A 23,870-nucleotide genomic window follows, 5' to 3' on the forward strand; every position below is an offset into this window, starting at 1 on the left:
ATATTCAACAATGGTTCTACACACTAAATTAGATGAAGGAGAGAAATGCTGAAGTCACCTCCGGTTGAAGTGCTGAGCGTTGGGGCCTGATATAAAAGGACTCCCAATGACAATTTGCACACATTAACCAGTCAGGCCATCAGCTAAGGGAATGTGGCGCCAAGTATGTGATTGGGGGTGGGGGAGGGGGAGGGGGAGGCAGGAATTGGCTCAAATAGTCCCTCAGTGAGCACATTTTCACTAAAGACATGAGGTCATTGGGCATAAGCTTGGGCCATTAGCAGATGATGAGAATCGATCACTCATGTCTACTTCGGGCATCTCTCAGACCACAGTAGCTCACCGCGACAACACTGGCCTTTCCACTGTATAAAAAGTCACTCTACTGGGTGACTCCATGCACGGGACTAGCACGCTTCGATTTATCAAGACTACAACTAACCCATCGCCTCCTAAACCCAAAGTCCAGTCCCTGCCGTGACACCCTCCAGCACACGTTGTGATTACGCCTGACAAACATAAGTAATATTCTCCTTGGGAGGACCCTAATTAAATGAGGCTAATTGAGTCCCAACCGACCATGCAAACATTTGGAAGTGATTAGTTACTGTTTACCCAACCAACTAAGCCTGGTGTTGCCTACCGGGCTGACAGAGGTGGGGGGATATAGTGGGAGTTGATAATGTGGTTCTCTGTATGAGGAACGTTTCATTTGCAGCGTAAAATGGCAGCCCGGTCTCCCTCTGACCAGGGTGTCCTGTTAACGATCAACGTTTACTGAATGCTTGAGGGAAAATAGCATGGAACATTGCTCAGTTGTGACCTCATTGGAACGTTTTGCCAGTCCAACAGGTTTAATATAGCTATTGCCAGTTTTCAATGGCTTGTACCCGACCGAAAGCTTTTGGATAAATTGACTCTTGTCAGTCTTTGACAGGAAGCTAAAGTGTGTACTTTCTGGGTGGCATTGCTCGATACTATTTTTACGTTTCTGTATTGTGGTGAGTTTGATACTGTATCAGTCAGAAATGACAAGCTATTTTGTTAACGTGGTAGACAAATACAGTGATATATTTTTTTTTTTCCAAACCACATTCAAGTCCAAAATTACCCAATAAGTACAAAGGGATTTGGGGAGAAAAATAAGCCTTTCGCCACAGTTGATTCCCAAACGAAAGCAAAAAAGACATAAACCTTTCCGGTCATATTGCAGGTTTAATTTCCGTGCTTGCTGCACAGGCATTGGGTTCAGTCAGCCCCTTTTTCTTTCCACACGAAGCTACTTTTCACCCGGGGCGGTCGAGTTATTCCCCAAGGAAAATCCCCGCAGCCCCTAATAAGATATATTTGTTGGACGTTTTGAGTGGATACAATCTCCTTAAAGAGGCTGTCACAGGTCAGTTGCTGGGGCATGGAGCTGGAGAAAGGAGCACGCCAAGACGGCATTGTTGTTTGGGAATCCCTCCCCCACCCCAAACCCGAAAATGACGGATTATCGAATTGCTGAAATGTTGGGCTGCTTCTCAAGTGTGGCATCCATCCCTCTTATATTTCCTGTCTTCTTGCACTGCGAGACAAGCTCAGGATCCCTTTGTATTCTTTCGGTCCAACCCGAAGAGGTTTTAAGCCAGCACAAAAGGGGCAAGAGACATTAACCCTTGAGTATGACATCAATGTGCTTATTTTGTTCTTTTCTGAAAAAAATCTAAGCTCCAGTAAGAGCTCCCGTCACTGCAGCACAACGTGTTATACTACCGTTTAAACACACATATTGTACTGTATACACAGTATAGATCAAATGAGCAAAAGAAGAAGTTGGATTGGAACAGTCTCACCAGAAGATGTTAATCCAGTTTCTCTTTTGGACCTGGGCTTGCTGAGTGTGTGGCCTGCCTTGCTGGTGGGGCATTCATTAACTGAACTACTCCTAATTAGGAGTTGGGACTTCATGGGCTTTGGACAATACTGACCTACAAGTGCAGGCATGCAGCACACACAGAAAAGCAGGGGGAAAACAACTAAGTGCACTGACCTCAGAGGGGATTCAATGAAAACAGTCTTGGCCAGTGAAAGGGTGTTGCCTTTAATTGAGCCAGGTTTAAGGATATCAATCCATTTCTGCATCTCATTCCTGCATTTTATTTCTTAAACTGCACTGCAGTATTCTATTTCTTGATTTTTGACTGTTTTAATGTTTTATTGAATGTTCTTAATTGTTTTAAATCTTGTTTTCTTTGTTTTGATGCTTTTATTGGTTTTATGTGAAGCACTTTGAATTACCTTGTCGTTGAAATGTGCTATACAAATAAACTTGACTTGACCAAACTCAAATTAAGTTATACAACCAATCTTGTCCATGGACAAAGATGACGGGTGAGGTCTGAGGATGATGATAAATAGCAGAAATACATGAGTAGATCTGAGGATTACTGACGCTCTGACAAAGTTAGGAATGGGCCATTACCCAACCCTGGCGTAGACACAACAATGTGGCATATGTGAGCATGGAAAACAGGCCAAGCCACACTATGGCCAATGGCCATAGAAGGCATCGATAATGTTCCCAACCCACTATTTTAATACAGTCTATGACCCAGTTATGTTACATGATAGGGAATTTAGGGAATCTAAAACCGTTTGTGCCTGCAGGATGCCAGGTCATCCTTTGTACAAGGAAAACCATTCCTTATTCAGTCTGTGAAGAATGACGTAGCCTCTATTTGAGACACATCTTTATTGTGAGGCCTTTAATTTATACCAGCATCTTGACGACAATAGCACTCACTTAAGTTTGGAAAAGTGTTTGCCGTTTCCACAAGTCTACCTACAGTAGTTAGTTGATCCACTCAACAGCGCCCTGGATCCTCTCAAACAAAAATGTCCCTCTCGCCTCCTGTTGAACCGATGCATTCAATTATGTTTTCTTTGGCATACGAGAGGGAACTGTTAATTATGCTTTTGTTTTCTCTCAAACAAAATTACTCGACCGAATTTAAGAGCTCTTGATTAACAAAGGCGGGTAGATATTTCCCTTTGTGCCAATTCGATGACGCCATTCGCTCTCTCTTCTATCCCTCTATCTATCATTCGGTCGTTTCTCCTTTCCACTCCCAACCCTTCCTTCTGTTGTTTCCCTTGCTCTACTTACACGGTACAGTTCACACCAGGGTAAAAGGTGTATGTTTTACAATCGGGCGCATCAGGTATGGCAGGCATTCAATCTAGACTCCAGTTAGCTTTATCAGCTACGGACAGCTTGCTTCAATATCCCAAAGTGTGTCAGCTCAGGCTCCGAGGGTTCATCCCTATGAACGCCACAACTCTTTGCTTTCTGCGTTTCTATCCATCACTCCGCCAATAAACATCTACAGAGGTGAACTTATCCCTTTGTTTGAATTTTACACCCTGGGGTTGGGAAATGACAGTGCAACTGTTTGCTCTTTCTCGAACTACTAGGTTTCTCTCTTGCCGTGCAGCCAAACTGAACAGATGGTTCACCGCGATTTCCTTTGCTTCTTTATTTCTTTTCCCTTTCTTTCTCTGTTCAAACTGGAGATTTACCTAAAACCTGCCACTTGAATTCAAAGTCACCGGTTTACCCTCCCATGACTGTTTTTGTCCCTGAAGTCAGATGTACCTTCCAAATTCACTCCTCCTGAGAAAAGCTGGTGAATAAATCATGAAAGAAATCAAACTGGCCTGGGGGTTTCCTTAAGAACGGACTGGCTGTTCCTGTAAACCTAAACAGGTGTTGAAGTCAAAAGGGAAACAAAAATGGAGACAGGAGAGACGCTGTAAATAATTGATAGAATGTGTCGCAGTCCTAATGACCTCAAATTGGTGACATGTTGCTTTTACCATTGCTTTTCTGGCAGGATAAAGGCAGGGACCGAAATAGGAGCATTAAAATACAATCACAACCAATAAGGTCTAATAAAAAAGGTTGGCTGACTCTTCATATGGGCTAACATAGTGTACGTGTTTGTCCACATTTGGTTCATTTGTGTTAGAGGAAGAGATTAAAAGCTCTTGAATATTAATGGTTATTGACCAATAGCTGCTTGCTATACTGGTGTGCCAATCGTCTTGTTTTTCTTTATAGCTCTTAAGGGCAAGCAACTCTCACACCATGTACTGCTCTAAGACCACTTTCAACAGAGGATTGGCTTGAAGACCGACTGACTGGGTATAAACAAAGAGTTGTTTGCTGACTTTGACACTGGAAACTTTTCATGGAATTCCTTGCTGGATAACAAATGGCTCAACGTCGCCTTGGGCCGAATAGTTAACATACTTGGGATTCAAGTAACAGAGATGACCTTTGACATGTAGGGGGTCTGATATCTGTGCTGAGGGGCAGGTGTCAGCGATCATGCAAAGAGACGCAAGTTGGACTGACAGCCAAACGGTCAACATCACAAGGTTAGAATGCAGGACTGATTACTATCCTACACTATATTATGATATGAATGTTATTATTCATGGCATGTGATAGTCTTGTCCAAATAATGCTAAACAGAATTGTAGATTAAAATAGGACCCAACATTTTGTAGGGATTTCAACTGCCTTTTTGATCTTAAGTGGAGATCTCTATCCAGCTATGTGCGGCCCTCACCACAATAAGATAACAGATTCCTTTAGATCTCCTCTCAGATCCAATTCTGACTCTATCCCCAAATAAGCCTTCGCACATCAAAGGGCATTAGACAGACGTCACGCTTGCTGATACAATGATGGCGAACACAAGACTCCTAGCCATCAATTAAGACAGAGCAGGCACAGCCAGCCATAGAAACGAGGGAGTTGGATTGCCTGAGTTATCATTCAGACTTGTTACTTGGCAGCCTCACAAGCTAACAGCGCTCTGATCCAACCTCAAACGAAGCCCCTGTGAAACAAAGAAAGACGTTCTGCCTTTTCCAGCACAGAAACAGGAATCACTAATGTTGTGTGTGAAGACATCTTGGCTTTGGAACAACCTTAAAGTTTTTAAAAACAAAATAAAGAATAAGCGGCGTTCGATTCGTTATGCCGAACTTTCCAGTCGGACAAGGACTAAAAAGGAAAGCTACTCCACAATTGACATTCATGACTGCATGTGGGACTGGCAGGACCATAGTAATCCCGAGGGGTTTAGAGAAGCGATGAATAGTTCAAGTTTGTTGTGAAAGCCCTGACCCAGTTCACTCAGTCTAGTAAACAGACTGAGTGAACTACTCAGAAACAAGGCCTGTCAATAATAATCCCTGAGTAAGAGTGTGTGTGTGTGTGTGTGTGTGTGTGTGTGGGGGGGGGGTGTCTTTATATTTCCTCGTTAATTGTGAGCAGACTGCCTCCACACCAGTTGACAAGCTAAACTTTGTCATCTGCCCAGGTTCAGTCATGTACTGCCATGCTGTAGAAGAATAGGTCAAGAAACTGACTGTCCTTTGCTAAACATATTTATTTAGCAATGAGATGTATATAGTAACAAATCTAAAGCAAGAATTGGAAAAGAACAGCTGCTGACAAGAAAAGGACTGTCCCAGATACAAAATATAAAGATGTGCAATTGCATAGGCTATGACAGCAACATTTTAACGTCGGCCCATTTTGTTTTTTTCTTACTATAATGTCATAATTTTCGACATCCCCTAAGCGAAGGATTTCAGAAATTTGCTGTGGATACAAAGTCAATTTGAGAAAATTGCAGAGACAGAGTGTGAAAATGAGGGACTCAACAAAACAGCTGCTAGAATTAGTTTTCACCTCTATCGCCTCGAGTGGAGGGGGGGTCAAATAGAAGTTTCAGTTGTGAAATTGTGACCAGTCTGTTCGTTAACGATCGTAATGTATCGGGGGTTTGACATTAAAACAAGGTGTCCCGTTACGCCAGTATGGGAGTTTCTCTACCAGCTGAAGTAATAAAGGGCAAGTAAGGAAAAGATACATTAAATGGGGTTTGTGATTGGGTAGAGGTGGGGAGGGGGTCTGGGTGGGAAGGTCTGTGTGTGGGAGAGGTGCTGAGTTGGAGGAGGAGAGAGGACTCTAACCTCAGGTCTCCGTCACCCTGTCTCAGTGAAAAATAGCATCATCTTCTTTGTGCTCTCCACTGATTGTTTCCTTTCTAAATCCCCTTTGAGATTCTATAATTAATTGAATGCTTTTTTTTATTTGCTATTAAAACACCCTCAGCTAATGCCTGAGATTATGAGACTCCATTGCAGAGCCAATCAATTAATCATTGGCTGCTTTATTTTCCCAAACCTCCTTCACAGACGAACACTCGCAGTCATTCTTCATTCAGAATGACACCGGAGAAAGTCCTAAAGTTAAATAAGAAGTTAGAAAAAGAAATAGTAAAATCTCTTCTCTTTTAGGTAGGATTTCTTACTACTCGATTTCCCTGCCTACAGCTAAGGCTTGTCAATACCATGATGGACATGTTTTACATGGAAGGTCAACTGAAAAGACAATTGATCACTCAAAGAAAGTTATATGTAGTGTGCAACTTTAAAATTTAAAGTTTTAACTAATGTCAATGTAAATAACGAGACACTAACCCCAACATGAAATGATAATGAAGCCTCTGCAGTTCATCACATACTCATTACCTCGTTCTTTTTAATGAGGCATAAAATACAATCAAAACTAGTCAATGACCAATATGTCATTTGACAACCAATTACTTGATCACTGTTATTAGGCATGGCCTTGCAATGTGTCAGGCTTAAAAGAATCCATTAAACGTGGCCATTTCCTGAGGTTAAGGAGGCAGGCGCTCAATTGTACTGACCTTCTCGAAACAACAATCAGGGTACCATACCAGCCCATCTTGTGCTCATCGTCTACCTCAAACGACAATCCTATCTTCCCCCCTATCCTCGAAGAATCCATTGACGCCGTTGAAAGAACACTCGGTTCTGCATCCAGACGGACACAGGCTACCATGTACCTAACAGAGCAGCTTCCGTGCCGCCTGGGAGGAGAAAAAAACGTCTTTCATTCTACGCTGACAGGCAGAAGAGATGGGCGACGTGCCACTTGGTACCAGCCTGTAATCCTGACCCTGCCCATTGTTCTCCACCCCCCCCCCCCTAGGCTGTCTTTCATCCTTGTCGAGGGGCCGCTGGATCCCACCGGCCGACCGCGGGCGGCGACGGAGACGTCGGCCGCCGCTGGCGGGGGCCTTGTCCACCCTCTGCGGAGCCGGCGTCATTCAGGAACGTGACAGGTGTTCTGTTGTGTCCCTCTACGTGCACACGAGCACAGCCAGTGGAGCAGGGAAAGGAGAGAGAAAGGCAAGTATATAACGTGTAATGGGGAGGTAAAGAGAGGACAGACAGAGAGAGGGAGAGAAAGTGTGTTGTAGGCCCATGGGGGGGGGGGTGAAATGGACGGATGAAGAGAGGGATGAAAAGGAGAGATGAAGCAGGATGAGTGAAGGCAGCTTTCTCTAAAGGCCTAGCCAGGCAAGCAGCAAGGCAGGCAGGCGAGGGAGGGAAGGAGGGAGGGAAGGAAGGCAGAGCGCTGTGTTTATGCTCAAATGCTCCCCCCCTCTGCTGTGCAGACTGCTCCACGACTCCAGCAGATGTACTGCTCTGAGTGCTGGAGATCAGCTAGAGGGATAAAGCGTACACTTTTCTTTCTTCCCCCCCCCCCCCCCTTGACCTCTCTCCTTTTCAGCTGTCTGTGAATCCGGTCTTCACTCTTGCTTTCCCTACCATTATCCCATCGCTCTTCTTGAAAATGCCTTCTGTTTACTCTATTTTATCTGCCCGAGACTCTCTTTTCATCCTGTGTATATCTGTCCTCCATGGATGTCTCTGGATACTACCTCACGCCATCTCTCTGTATCTCTCTGTCTGTCTCCCTCTCTCCCTGCACCCATCTCTCAATCTCTGCATCTCTCTCTCTCTCTGCATCTCCCCCTCTCTGTCTCTGCATCTCCCCCTCTCTCAATCTCTGTCTCTCTCTTTCTCTGCATCTCCCTCTCCCTCTCTCTCTGTATCTTTCTCTCTCTGTTTAGGAATTTACTTTGCATATTCCATTTGCTGGTTGTTACCTTGAGCGAAGAATCCATTTACCTCAGAAAACAGAGGGTCGTTTATTTAGCATGGAAAAAGGTTCCTCCTCGTCATCTTATCAGCCATCAGCGCTGTTTTTCTGTTATGATTAGTAATATTCAGAGGAGGCAGGGTGAAGAAAAGAAATCGACTTCAACATCGCTCAGAGCTATTTGCTCTAACACAAAGCTTGAGATAGAAGTATTTCACTCAGTCTCTCTCTCTCTCTCTCTCCCATTCTCTCTCTCTCTCTCTTCCATTCTCTCTCACTTCCAAGAGGACGCTTTGGGAGCTCCGATTTTAACAATCCATCAACCCACATTCGATCCTCTTGAGCACATTAAGCGTTTGTAAATAAAGCGGACATGGCGAGGAATGCACAAACACACCGGCGCTGCTTTCCCTCTCGTAAGGACGCCCGTCCATCTGTCTGACCGTGTGTGTGCAGTATAAGCTGAAGGCTAGGAGGCTGGAGACAGGCTTTGCTGTTTCAATGTGTCTGCTGTGGCGTACGGCACAGTGTGACTTGTACAAACGTCTCTCAAGGGTGGTACACTCTGTGTTCACGAATTCATACAATTTTCTGTGGAAAAAATGAAAGAAAGTATAACGTGCTGAAGTGAGGGTCATCTACCTTTCAGCAATGACAATTCTACCTTAGTATGAGATGTAAGACTGTAAATATTCCTCACATACAGATCCAATGTCACTACCATTTAGATTAAAAACATAGTTATACAAAAAAAAGGTCCTACAAAATCGTAGTGAGTTTACTAGCTTTGCGATTGTGTTTAGCTCAATATTTCTCTATGGCTAGCTGGAAGGGCTTGACAACATGCTAGCTCAGAGGCTAGCTGTCGCAGAACGTCGCCAGAAGCTGGTCTCAGCAGGAGTCTAGGGGATAGTAAGAGACCAGGTGAGTCGCCCTACCGGGCAGGAAAACAGACAGAAGGTTGAACCATGAGACCTTGCGATGCTTCATTAACCTTCATGTACCTTACATTCACAGACAGCAAGATCAGTTTGGTCAAACAGGCTTTTCTAATGACACAGTGTGAGAGAGGACAGATCTATCTGCTCTTTTGTATTTCTAGGAATGTCTGCTTTGGAGTAAAAAAAAAAAAAAAAAACTACATTGCCAATGTAGTGCTTGAGCCAGTAAAATGTTCCAGACAGTGTAGGTGCAGTGTAACAAAATACACCCTTTATTCATTTTGAGAGCAAACCATTCCCGCAAATGTTCAGAACTTCCATGATTTTTCCTCAACGTTGAGCATGTCAGCATGACACAGTCAGGGATCTTTATAGGTCACGGCTCAGGGCTCTACCACTGGAGCGCGGGCTCATCTGACCAACACACCAGATGACGTGCACCATAAATGTCTGAGGCACGTCCCACCTGAGAATGTCTGAGCTCTGTGTATGGCTAGAAAAAAAGGGGGCGGGAGTTTGGATGAATTATTGAAATAGCTGGGGCCGAGAGCCACGAAAGAACGGAGAGGGATTACTCTTACTTTGGCTAACACTTTGCAGAACGGATATTCTGGTTCCCATACGGCCTTAATGGAACAGGGCCTCACTTTAGCAGACTGACTTTGTCCCAAAAGTAGTAGGAGTGGAGCTGTCTTTGTCCTTGGGCCTTGCAACATTACATAAATGTGGCCTCGCTACAATGCATAAATGACTTTTCAGAGACTCCTGGTTTAGCATAAAGGACACAAAATCGCTCGGGAAGCCCACGTTATTAACCACGAGGGGATCTCATTGACATGTCTGTTCAGAGCAGGCAAAACTACACACAAACATCCATCTGGAATGATGGGGTAAAAAAGAACTTTGTTCCACTAACTCACATTTAAACCCCCAAATAGTTTGGATGCAATTAGCGAGTAGCCTAGCAGGCAGACTTGGAGGTTTTTTGAATAGCATCATTAGATGCATTAGGAGTGACCCTGTAGTGCTTGATTAATTCAGTAGAAAGTGACTTGAGATCAAAGCCTGTGTACTAGCACCCCTTGACTCCATGGCTCAGGCTAATAAACACCTACTTTGAAACCAAGAGTTTCCAGCTCCGAAGCAAACCGAGCACACAGAATGCTCATTGATTCCGGCGACGCAAATCCCACACAGCAGTCAGCCCATGTCATATGGGGACCATCGTGACTGGTGGCTACTTAGCGACTCAGTGCACCCCGGCCTTAGAACATGAGCAGGAGGCTATAGTAGCTCCAAAGCTCATTGGGGATAATTAAAGTGATTGAGCCGATCGTAATCACTTTATGGGGTTCTTTGATGATGGCTTGGCACAGGGGGCCATTACACAATTACACAATGTTTTTCATGGATTTGGGAGAAAATTCCGGAATCTTAAGTTAGAGTCAAATTTGTTCAAGAATTGTTTATCACAACAATATTTCATTTAAATTTTATGGTAAAGTTAGCATTTTAAGGGATGTGCGACTAGGTTTTCTGTCTCTTTTCTGTCAAATGTCCTTGTCAGACTTTGGTTACCTCTTTTAATATTGAGGTCATTTACAAGTAAAATCCTTGTTGCCTGGCAAAATGTCATTAAATTTGCATTTTCAAATCATTAAGCAACTAATTGCACCTCCCTGTCTGAAACCTGAGGTCACTGCATACTGTAGGACACGGAAGTGAAAACACTGTACCGTAGAAACACACAATGCTCATCCTTCTGAATCAATAATTATTCATTCGTAGGGGACAATGTTTACTTTTATTAAAACAAATAGTCAGGCGCAGCGACCAGCATGTTATCTATCATGCTGCGGACACAATCCCAGTCGCTTTGTGGCTTTGGCACATTTTTTTTTAACTCCCTATCAGACCATACAACCTAACATCCATCTTGTTAGCAGGCCAGATAATTCTTAGCTAAACACCACTTTGGCTTATTTTTTGTCTTAAATCACCCCTCTGCACTGTACAAATACTGATTCACTTCCTCCATTAATTACGCGAGAAACTTTGGGTTGGGTGGGGTGGGGTGGGGGGGGGGGTATTTTCTGCACAGAGATCAATTTCTTTTAGGACAGTCGACTCAATCTTTTTAATTACAATAATAAATAACTTGTCATTATCTGTTCCATTTTCAGTGATGAACGAGACTGAGGATTTAGATTTGAGGGGAGCTTCGAGCCAACATGGGCCTCCTCCCTTGGCCAGCAGATTTATAATAATGCACAGCTCTGCCAAAGTTTTACAGCCGGGGGCTCGTTGCTAATCGAAAAACAGGCAGCAACAACACCTACAGTGTGCCTGGAGAGAACATTTTAAGATGAGAACATATCAGAACACATTTTAATCTGGTAATATGCCTAAAACAACTAAATCTACCGGCAAGATTAAAAACACTGTAAATCCAGACCGTACATACCTAAAATAGGAGCTTAAATATCCTTGGTGAGTTGAATTGGGGATGATGACTGGAAAATAACTCCCGTGAAAAAAAAGCAGCTGCTGCCATAACTAGCAACTGTCGCTCAACTCAGGGGGGTGGGGGGACCCGGGGGTGGAGGGGGGACTCGGGGGGAGGGGGGGGGGGCAGGGGGGAAATATTAATTGTATTGCTTTAGAAAAATGAGATTGCATGCCAAACACCTCTGACAAAAAAGAGCAAGATGATGGGAGTTCCAGAGAAGTGCAAACCGAAAGGGGTCATAGAACTTCCTTCAAATGCAAAACGCTGTCTCAGGTACTTTTATAATTCTCTCATGTTCGTCCCGGCAAAACTAGTTCAACTGGGTGGACAGTCGGACAAAGTCAGCATGTTTTTATCAGCGAGTCCTGAGTTACAATTTTCTTCTTTTTAATTTTTTTTCTTCTGTACTGCACAATTGAGTTCCTTGTGTACTGGGCTGAATCATGGCATGCTTGAAACCTGCTAGGTATAAACTAAAGAGAATCGGTAGTACGGTGCCTCTTGGCCCCTCCTTATGTTCCCCGCCGCATTGACTTTTGCAAGCTAGCGATCCCAGGCAGCAATTTTACAATAGCCACCTGCTTCACCCCCACTGTGCTCCTTGCTCTGGCGGGCTAAAACAGCTGATGTAGCAATTTGTTTCCCGAGGAACACGAGCACTCAGTCAATGTTTAGTTTTCCTGTCATTTGCTTCCTGTTTGAAGTCAGGCCTCAAACTAAGACAGGTTTGTGAAGAGTTGAGAAAAATAACAGTGTTTTTATGAGAGTACATATTAAGTTCCTTGACATTTCTACTTCACAAAAACAGTGTTTGATCATACTTTGGCAAAAATATGATCATTTCAAACCAACCAGTTTGACCAAGAGAGAATTTACTACTACTCATGTTTTGATGTCCTATTATTGGAGAGAGTTTCAAGGTTTCGCACTTTACTATCAAGTTGACCACACCTGCTTAACACTCTAGAGGACATTAAGTTGCTGCACAAAGATGGAAACTCTGTAATTGCTCTGTCCACCATTAAATGACAAACTGATGGCGGTACTGTATTTCTAATCTGTAATTGCTAATGTACTGTCTTGGTTGATTCACTACATAAACTTTCAGTGCTACATCATGCTCCAGGGAACATTCACTTCGATTCCACACATTCTCAGAGATTCAGAGATACTGTGTTGTGCAAATTCAATCAGAAATCCATGGTTTCAGTATCACAAAGATGATTCAGCCCTGGTGCTTTTCTTCCCTGCTACCTCATTTCCTTTCATTTTCCAATTTCAGACACCAAATCAGACAACCTCAATTCAAATGCATATCAAACAGAACTTAAGTCATTGCAAACTTAATCAAAAGTGAGGAAGAGAATAGGCACAATATGCAAACTAAGGGCCTCATTCACGGGCCGAGCAGATTTGGCTAGGAACATCATTACGCTCCGGGGTTCGCCTTTCATGCAAATGACTTCTCTAAGCCTGGAAGTTCATTACTAATGGCGTTTCCCATCAGGCCGGGCCAATCCAAATGCTAATACGGCCCATACTCTGGATCCTTCACCTCCAGCCCCTTCTTCCTCACGGCTTGGCAATTACAACAATGTACTTTTTCTCCGTGGAATTAGCCATTACCCCCCGTGGAGAGCTCATGAGCAAAGACACTCTGCTGTCTCCTCTACCACAGGCCATTGGAGCCCGAATGAAATAAATGTGAATGTCACTTCGTATGCATTACATATTACATTAGCGGTCTCGTTATGCAACCGTGACATCTCAACACGGACGTGCAAAAACACCTGGCTGTGATAACAGGCAACCGGTGAAACTGGTCGGACTTTTGAAAAGGTCGCGTCGATTTGACCTCGGCCTGTCGTGACAAACGTCTTGTCAAATGAAGTCTCCCTCCCACGGCTGTGTTGCTGTTGAGCTTGAACTACATACAAAGGACGACCCTCTGTATTTTTGGTGTACCACACGTGCTGGAGCAAAACAAGAGCTGCACTCAAGAATCTCTATTCTATATAATGCATTGTTTGTGTGACCTTGTGAAAGTGCTCTACCCTGACCTCCAAATACAGCACCTCACCCCCCTAGCGGGGGGCGCTCAGTGGGGGCCTGAGCACTAGACATGAGTCAGCCAAAAGAAAAGTTAAAAACAGAAATGGCCCTTGTGAAATTATATGACTGCCTTGTTTTGCACTGATTTCACCGGTTTGAACAAAACCAACAGCATGTCAGATAATATACATCATAGCTTGTGCCCTTTTAGAAACATGAAACTAAAACCACTCTCTTAATCCTGTTGATGATTGTGGGTGTTTTGCAATATAACAATTTGAGAGAGAGAGAGAAAGAGAGATAGAGAGAGAGAGAAAGAGGGAGCTTTTGTCCCAGCTTGACCAGAGAGTCCCAGTTGATTCTTGTAGTACCTGTGTGTGTCTATATTTAATGTAACTTTAAGTGTGTTCAAGGGAGAGACAGAGAAAGAGAGAGAGAGAGAGAGAGAGAGAGAGAGAGAGAGGGGGGGGGGGAGAGAGAGAGAGAGAGAGAGAGAGAGAGAGAGAGAGAGAGAGAGAGAGGGAGCTTTTGTCCCAGCTTGACCAGAGAGCAGCCTACTCTATCTCAAAACAGAGTTTTTTCTTTCTTTCAGTGGCAGATACATTGATGGGCAAGGGGAGGATGTGGAATAAGGAAGGGTGAAATGGATTGGTAATAAACATGCTAATGCTGCTCTGCAGAGCTGAGAGGAACAGATTCCTTGGAGCTGATGCCCCTTTGCCTCATGTGTGTGTGTGTGTGCCATGTTGTCTGTCTCTCTCATTCTCTATCTCTCTTTCACACACATGCACACACACACACACACACACACACACACACAGACACTCCGTGGCATAGTGTAAACAGCAAAGGAGAGCTGGATGAGAATTCACCACCTTTCCCTTTCAATCGGCCCCTGGAGACGGCACCACGGCTCTTTGTTGGCTCGTTGGGGAGATAAGGGGGGGGGGGGGGGGTGAGGATGACACGCTGCTTCAGAGTCGCAGAGCCAGCGCTTTTCTATAGGTGGGAGCTCCCAATTCAATAGGAACTCATTTACTGTGTGGTGTAATTGATGGGCATAATGGAGCAAACCTCATTCAGGCAACCCGAGGCATTTTACAGCCATTTTTAAGTCATGGTTTAGAAAGATGCTAACAGTCTTTTGAGCCCAGGACCCAAGTAGCATTTGCGTGTGAACAAATCGTTGTGTGTAATCAAGTTAAATAATGTGGAGTGCCTGATATTGAACCTAATCTTTGACACCACTTTCTGGTCTGAATACTCAAAAATGTGTTGACAAGTCATATTATCTAGCTTTCTTCTACCATTCAATGCTATGAGTCAAGTCCCAGTGCAAATGGGGAGCACCGAAATCCCGAGTAACAGGACAGATGCAAATATGTGGATGTTATCATAAATAAAGCTACGGTTGAACCAACCGAAGGGCCTGATGTTGCATGTGGTTACACTACAGTCTGTATTAAAATCTATAATACACAGCAAAACAATGAATTCTGCTTGATATAAAGATTATGTAGGATATGTAAAAGATTATGATTTGGATATTGTTTAATTTTCCATTAAACTCCCAGGGGGCTAAGAATTTTCTATTTTGCATTATTGAATCTGTCTTTGAATTACTGTTTCAGGAAACATAATACAAATGTGTTATTTGATTCAGAATTATAACTTTTTCTTCTAAGTTGCTAATGGGCTATGTGTTAGCAAGTCTGTCAAAACAACCGTGAGATGCAGATAGTTATTCCAACACATCAATGCCTCTAAACATAGAAACTTTGAAAGGCCTCAAAATGACAACAAAAGTGATATATTCTCATCAAGTTTTGACCATTCTGTACCAGAATGGGAGAAAAGGAAAGAAAAAGACACAAGACGAACACAGAAAAAATCAAAGCTTGCTTACCTGGTTGGTGGTAGGAAGTAAAAGTTAAACAGAGTTAGGAGTATTTTTTTCGTTTTTCCTTGAAGGGGTTACTAGCACCTACCACGTAAAACAGACAGTTTGGTGGTGGCGCTCGTCTCTCCAACACTGTTGGAGGCGACACATTCGTATATGGCTTCATCTCGGGGCGTACGCAAGGGCTGAATTCTTAGCACCGAACCAGAGCCGTCGTCAAACTCTATCACCTGCAGGTGCGAGAAACAAGATATGTTAAAGGAGTTTTTTTTGTTCACAATTATTTGCGGACCTTGCGCAGAACTGACACCATTCACTCCAGAAGACGACATGGATGGTGACTCAGACAATGTGCTTCCCATGAACGAATATCTAAATCTAGCGTGTCCTAGCTTTGCGCCTGGTCAGGCTGCTTTCATGAGCAGATATGGGAGTTCAATTACATTTTGCTGTGTAGGGACAGGATTTGAGATATAGTGTTTAGAGTTTTAAAGTGAAGTTTGTGAGTAAATTGTGCAGTGTTCATATCCTGGTTTTTACCATGATATGTTTAGGGCTTTGGGTCAGTTTATATTCTATGCTTCTTTGTGCCCATTCAATTTGTAGTACCTGTATTGTACGAGTATACATGAGGTAGATTGTTACAATTCAGGGGATGAATATATTTCAATATAGTGTACAGTGGCTCCCCATTTTGTAAATCTATCTTGATTACTTAACTATTGGGAAGATAACTAAAGTGGCCAACTAACTTTAAGAATGGGAAATCTTAACATTATCTTGGCCAGAAATGACAGTCAGTCATTATCTGTAATCCGTTACATTGATTACAAAATTTGGAATTGCCCCACTCTTAAAGTTAACACACTAACCCTCAAAATGCATCACAGGAAATATATTAATGGGACAGAACAAGCACAAACAATTAAATGTGGCTTGATAAACAGTAACGGACAATTGTTGTACCATGAAGTGACAACAGTGGCTCAAAGGACAGGACTGAGAGTTTTGGACGGACGACATCAAATGTTCACAAACAGGTGTTTTGTAGCTTGTTCAGCTAACTTGGCATGCTACATCTTATACTCACTTTTTCTAGAAAGCCCTGTATTGTAACTCAATTTTTAAGTTTAGGTTTATACATAGACGGACCCATAATGATCTTGGATTCAGACACCCACGCACCCACCCACGCACACACACACTCGGATATACAGGTCTACAAACTTGAGTGCTGTTCCGTTCAGAGCATTTCTGTTCAAGTGTTAGTCCAACTCAGCAGTACACCTCAACATTTCAGTGGCCAAGCTACAAGCGTACAAATCTGGCATTCATGGGAACATGTGATGGAAATTAAACGCTCCCTCTTCTCATTTCGACACGAAACAAAGCAAGGCAAAGAGAGAAGACCTCTGTGTTTTCGTTGTTAGGTTATGAGGCGCGAGGCGGCGACATGTGCATGGGGGGTGGGCGTTGAGATGTCGGCAAGCATGGGGGTGTGGGCAGCCAGCGGCGAGCCTCAAAAGGCAGCATGGGAGTTAAAGCCGGTGTGTTAGCATTCACCACGTCGAGCGGCGCAAATGCAGTGAACTCTGATAAGATTAGATTTCTGTCGGCATGAGAGGCAAGGAAGAGGCGAGACAGGGTCTCCGAGCCCTGATAAGCAGGGGGTGCCGAGCAGTAGCAAGCGAATATGGCGTTTGGAATTAAATCAAATAAAACTTGAAGAAGAAGAAGAAAAAAAAAGTGACGCTATGATACTCCCAAGAAATGACACAGAAATTAATAGAAATCTTATCAGTGTTCAGTCTGTGATGTGTTATTTGTCATGAGGATCGTGCTCGAGCAGAGGTTAAAGCGGGCGCAAAATCAAAGCCTCGGCCAAGCAAAGTGGGGAGGACAAGCATTCAGACGGAGATGCCACAAAGCAAACGAGCCCCTGAGCGCCAGAGCTCCTCAACTCCTGCGTCCTGCATAAGGCAAACAAACACAGCTTGATGCTAATGTAGGTATCTGGGTCACAACGTGGTCTTTTCCCCCTTCCCCTAGCTTCCATTTTGGTTTCCACCTCTCTCGCTGTCCAATCGCTCTGCCTTTCCTTTCTTTTAATTGCAAATCTGTCCCCAGAGTGTCGAGTACTCCCTCATTAAAACCCATGCATGTTAAAAGCATGGCAAGCATAGTTATTAGAGCCTGCTAATGTGTGGTGGCAAGTTAGGGCCAAGCAGGGGCTGGATGGCAGGATGGAATATGGAGAGGGAGGGAGTGGAGGGAAGGGGGAGGGGGGGGGGGAGGGCCAATGGAAGATGGGGGCTGACCAAAAGCACGGGTGAAGCATTCTGTTTTTTTGTCGAGCATTTTACATCAGAACAATAGACCTAATACCTCAAATCTCTGGTTGCTGACTTTCTTCCCCTTCTTGTTCCAAACGATCTTAGGGCGCGGATCTCCGGTGGCTTGGCAGATGAAGGACGCCACCCCTCCTTGCACACCCGTTTGGTCATTAGGGGTTCTTAAAAACTTTGGTGGTGCTGGAGAAAGAGAGAGAGAGAGAGAGAGAGAGAGAGAGAGAGAGAGGGAGGGAGGAAGAAAGAGAAACAAACTGGTTAGAGTCGTGCCGGAGGGATGAAGAATTTCGGGATTTATGTCCCTTATCGAGTTCCACACAGCAGAAAGTTGCAGATTTCAGCACTTGCATGTTATCAGTAAGACAATTGGCTTTGGGGGTCAAGCCACACTGTTGCCAGACGTGAGGGGAAACATACAATCCGATGTTTCCATCACGAAAGGTGATACGGATAATCCTTCTAGTAGATAATGTCTCGTGTTGTGCTGAAGGCTCAATTTAGAGTGGAAAAGCACATAGAAGTGATCACAGGAAAGATTTGTATGATCGTTAACCTTTATTTTCTTGTCATTCATCAATGAACAACAGAAGCAACTAAGAAATGCCCCCAAAAAGTTCCAACCACACATTTTCTAAGTTCAGGGCTATCTGCTTTTTAACCAATGCTGGTTGGAATTTTCCAAAATATTCAAATGACAGGTCATTAAATATAGTTTGGGTTTTGTTTGGACCTATTATTTTACAGTAGATTCAAAATCTAGTTCAAAGTGTCTTTGATTTCACTCTTCATATGCATCTTCACAAAGAGTTCTCTCTAATTAGTGTTAAAACAACCTAGCAATTTGCCACATATGCTACATAATTGATTGGATAAAGGTGAAATATGCTCAGTCTAAGTTTCGAGCACTCACAAGTCTGACACAGAAACCTTTCATCGCTTCCTGTGGATGAAAACGAGTCACATTCTGAGGAAACCGATCGAGCCGGTTCATATTCATTTCATCCAGTGCTCTGGGCCATTCATCAAAGCAAGCTGTTTCGTATCAGCTTGTCGGAATGTGTGCAGGTATATATGATACCGCTGGGCGTACATCTTGTGGACCCTCACCCCTCCATTTGGTCTAATGAGAAGGGCCGCCATTTCCCAAACCATTACACAGGAACAGAAGGCAGGTGATGATTGATGCTTAGCATTGCTCTGTGCAGCTGGCATGCTAACGCTAACCGCAGTCAGAGTCATACTGGCTTCTGCAGAGAAATGTGTCTGCTCTCTGGTTTTAGGCTCAGTACAGTGTCTCAATTTACCTCATTTGGAGAAAAAAGCCTTCCTGCCTGGCCTCTCAGGGCTGACTAGTGGTGTGTGGAGCGCATCTCGACAGAGCACATTGTTAATCCCTCGAAAACCACCCACTTGGCATGGAGGTTGTGTCCTGCGCAAATGAGACACGCACTTGATAGGGGCCCGGGCAAGTCTGTTAGGCCATGCGTAGGTTTCTCCGAGGCCTAATTGGCGCCTCGATTCAACGCAACAAGTCAAGTGTAAAGGCAATGAGGACAGAAATGTAAAAAATGCAGGGGAAAGAGGGGCAGAAAAAGAGAGAGAGAGAAAATAGGAAAACAGCATTTTCTTTGTCTGCTGTCCGTACATGTGTCCACCCACTGCATTATGACTGCAATGTTTGCAGGGTATTTTTTGTCCGTTGTACAGTTTGCTCAAATAAAAGCGTGCAGTGTCTACAGTATGCAAATAACGGCCATTGATATGCTGAGCTATATCTCAAAGTGACGGTTAAACCATTTGGAGACAAATGTCAGTTCGTCAGACTAAATATTACTCAATGCCGTAATGTAATCACATGCATCATGAATACTCATTACGTGGTAGAAAGGAAAGTCCTCTGTATCACTGAATTATCACTGAAACACTTCAACCATTGTATGATTAATTGCTGGTGATTCCACAAGTTGGAAGATTACCTCATGATCTGTTCAAATAATGACATTGTATTTCGACGTGTCAGATCAAAACGATCAACAGATCAAAACAAGTATGAGTGGGTAATCGCTCTTGGAAGCAGACAGGCAAAGAAGAGAATAAAGATAGCATCCTAAGCGCTAGAACTGTCTACATTCGAATCTAAATTTGATTCCAATGTGAATCCAATATCTCCAAAACGAAGAAGTTTTGGGTAGGTGTTTGCAGACGGCATAGCTGGGCAGGTTGAGACCTCCCGTTCTCTCTGCTCTGCCTCTCAGTCTAACTAGCCGGCTCAGCGTGAGGTGTTGCTCCATCTGTCTCTGCATGGACCAACTGCTTGCCTTTTATCAATCACTTTAGTGGGCCATTAGAGGCCACACAGCTGCAGTAATAGCAGGGACGGCTGAATCACCTCATCTGCTCTGTGTGTGCGGATGTGTGTGTGTGTGCGCGCGCATGTGCGTGGGCGTGCACATTTGAGTGTGAGCGTGTTGCAGTGTGTGTTGTGTATTTCAGTCTGTGTGTGTGGGAGGGGGGAGGCTTATGTGTGTGTTTGTCTGTCATTCTGTCCTGCTTCCTCCCCCCAATCCCCCCTACTGTAATATCCAGCAGAATACAGAAGGTGGGACAAATTAACCAGCAGGTTCTCAGGTTGAGGTGACATAAGTCGCACTGTCGGCAATCAAAAGGGGCAGGCAGCTAAACAGGCTGGCAGCTGGGCCTCCACTGGGCAGAAAAGACAGAGAAATCACCAGATCTCCACGTCACTCTCTCTCTCTCACACACGCACACACACAACACACACACACTGACAGATCCGACAGGTGTGCGGCCGAGTCTGCAGCACGCAATTTGTCAGCGCGAAAGAAAAGAAAAAAGAGAGAGAAAATAATCCTATATCTGCATTTGCACGTCATCTGCACTCGGCTGAGAGGGAGGGAAGGGTGGGGCGTCTGGCGGCGTCCAGGACGCTGAGCGGGGGCTGATGGGTAATTGATATGCTGTTGGGGCCCATGTTCTGCCGGGCCATCCATTAGCCCTCGGCTCGTCTCCCGCGTGGGCTGTGATAGACTGCGCGGTGGCGTGCACGCTGCTTTGCCGGGGAAGGTGAGATGAAGGGAGAAGTCGGCGCACAATGGGGAGTGATTGAGGCGTGACGTGGAGGAAAATGGTGTTTTCACAGTCCTGGGCTTTTTTCCTGTGATCACACCCACGTCTTCAGAAGGGTTGGGACACATCGCATGTAGCAGACCCCGCAAACACCCAATTAAAAGTTTTCCAAATTGCTTGTAGCCTGAATTCAACAAACCCTAAGTATTTCATTGACCAATCTGTAAAACTAAACATACAAACAGGTAATTTGTTACAGTTCTCAGATAATTATAGATATTCCATAGGAATGAGATACATTTCAAAGAAGGGAGAGGGGGAGAGAGAGAGAGATAGAGAGAGAGAGCGAGAGAGAGCGAGACCAGGCAGTTCAGTCGTGTGGCTATAGCTGCTGTTTTCTGTCTAAAGTTAGATTTGAGTGCCGAGATCCTCAACAGGACAGGAGAACCATCCACCGGCGGCCATACTCACGACCTGCCAACAGTATCCTGCTCTTATGGTTTTTCAGGAGACTAATGGCTCATAAATAAAGATATCCACATGGAGTGCTTCACCCTGCATGACACAAACTGGGGAATTCATAGCCACTGTAATCCTATTTTTCCTTTTAAAAAGTGGGTAGGTAAATAATATTGCAGATGAAAGATAAAAATGCCAAATCTCCCAAAAGACTATATTGTTTGCATTGGTGTATGTACGCGGGACACAAATTCATAAGCTATATACATTACATCAAATATTGCTGTTTTGATGTTTTGTCAAAAGTCTGACAAAATAGCAGCTTCAAAGCTTCCCACCAAGCAACCCAACAAGTACATGGAAATTGCTTTTGGAGTCAACATATGCAAGGGGCTTTGCTGTACAAACTAATTAAATAATCCAACTCCTTCGCTATCTTTTTTTCTTCTTCTTTGCTAGCTTACTGCATACAGTAGTAGCCTTATTCTACCTGAATTAATACAGAGGCTAGCAACGGCTAAGCCGCTGCTAAGCTGTCAGCCACAAACAAATGAAAAGTGTAAAGCCAGGAGCAGGCTAAAAAAGGTTGGTGACGTGAGCCTCGGTGCTTTGTGTTCTCTCATGGGGTCATTATATAACCCTGTCTGTATTCACTAAGTTAATGAAAGGGAAGCCACGCTTCAGAGCCTTTCCAGCGCTCTCCCGCTTTTTTCTTAAATTTAATGTGGGTAGACGCCATATTAATAATTTGGTGACTGAAAGCCTCTGCTCTGTCCTTACTGGAGGGGGCACTTACTAGGGGGCCGAGGTCGATGGTTTCATGGCTGCCAGTGGAGTTTTATGGAGGACCTTGAGGGCGATGGAGGCGTTTTTCACAAAGCCGGTGGTCTGCGGCCTCTTTACCTGGTAGTTCTTCTGAGCAGATCCTTATCCATGACAATCTCTGTGTGATGCGATGGCTTTTCCTGAGTTTCTCTCAAGTGCTTTGTTTCATGATGCCCCCGCCAGCCATCCTCCGTACAGCGTACGCAAAGTAGAGGTCTGATCCACCAATGAGGTCATGGTGGGATCAACAGTTAAGACCGGTCTCTGATGTGGGGCATTATGGGAGATTAACCTAAAATGCGGCCTTCGCTCTTAGACTGTTGCAGTCTGGGGCTTGTCAGGAAGCTGAGAAAATCACACATTGGTTTTCTCAAAGCTCAGAGGATCTGGCCTAAGACACAGCAGTCTCTTGCTAGGAATGTTATTGCATGTGTTCCTGAATTCAAACAAATATTTTTGTTTATCTACCTGCAACCTGGTGTTAATTAAGATACAGTCCTAGTATTGGAACTAGGGTTAGTGCATTTATATGTCTTTTTTGTTTAGGTAGGTTTAGGGGGTTGTGAAAATGAAATATTTAAATGACAACATATTAAGGGAATGACAAATATAATGCAAATGTAAAGTATTAATACAAATATATAATTATTATATTGTGACATAAGTAGCATTTTTACTGCCAAGCTATTAAAGTCTTTGAATCCAGTGGAAGGGGGGAGGAATAGTAATAAAATGAGTTTCCGCTGGAATCTCCAACCAGGCAGACATCCAGTTCAGAACTGTTCAGTTTTCACAATTATACTGAGTGACATATTCAATTTCATTTGCATGAAAAGGCCCATTTCTCTCACTGAAACTTTCCTTAGTGGGGTGCGGTGTGGGGAGGGTGTCTGTTGAGGAGGGTTATAATTAATCCTAACACTTTGGTTGGCAGTCTGACAAATACCTGGCCCTTTTGGACAGTTAGGGGAAGAAAGGAGCATTTAAAGATGCCATTAACCTCACTTGACGTCTTCAAGTCAGACGGTATCAGTTACGAAATATTGATGAATTATCACACACCTGCCTGGGCAGACAAATTCAGGGCGGCCATTTTGATTAGATGAGGGGTAGAGAGAGTGGTGCGGTGTCTGACGCTAGAAAGTTATCTTAAGACTCAACAGTTAGGACGTAAATACAGTACAATACAATACAATACATTGGAGACACACGGCTGCCAATATATATGAAAACGGGCACCAAATCGAGTAACAATAAGGTGAATAGATGGGAAATTACAGTATTACATCTGAACATTCAATGAGCTATGAGTCACGACAAATAGATCAGTCAAGATCGCAGTATGAATCAAAGTTTTTCTCTTGAGTAAAACAATAGGTGGTAAACAAATATACATAAACAAGAGGCACGGCTTTGACAACACACAAAGCCTGCCGAGTCCCCCCCCCCACCCCCCCCCAAACATTACGAACAGGAGGGGACACGCATGGTATTCCTGTCTAGCAATTTCCAGCAGCACAAAACCGCTTTCTATCTGCACAGCAGTGATAATAACGGCCTTTATGTGCTCGCGAGAAAACAAACCCGTCGTTGTGTGTGCACAAAAGGCCAGGCATAGAGAGAGAGACAGAGAGTGAGCGAGAGTGAAGAAAGAGAGGAGGGAAAGAAAGCGAAAGAGAGACAGAGAGAAAGACAGAGAGAGCTTAATTAG

The 23,870-nt window shown here is 44.0% G+C and overlaps 1 protein-coding gene across 1 annotated transcript in view; it reads right to left on the bottom strand.

Moving 5' to 3' along the window:
- Window positions 1-23,870, bottom strand: part of LOC136967916 (receptor-type tyrosine-protein phosphatase delta-like) — a 131,518-nt gene that overhangs the window by 56,236 nt on the left and 51,412 nt on the right. The window contains exons 3-4 of the mRNA XM_067261915.1: window positions 17,826-17,971; window positions 15,529-15,670 (exon numbers count right to left, since the gene is read on the bottom strand). Coding sequence (XP_067118016.1) covers window positions 15,529-15,670; window positions 17,826-17,971 — 288 coding nt within the window. The remainder of the gene's footprint in view (window positions 1-15,528; window positions 15,671-17,825; window positions 17,972-23,870) is intronic.

Source organism: Osmerus mordax, chromosome 23 (genome assembly GCF_038355195.1).
Source record: "Osmerus mordax isolate fOsmMor3 chromosome 23, fOsmMor3.pri, whole genome shotgun sequence".
In the NCBI taxonomy this organism is placed as follows: domain Eukaryota; kingdom Metazoa; phylum Chordata; class Actinopteri; order Osmeriformes; family Osmeridae; genus Osmerus; species Osmerus mordax.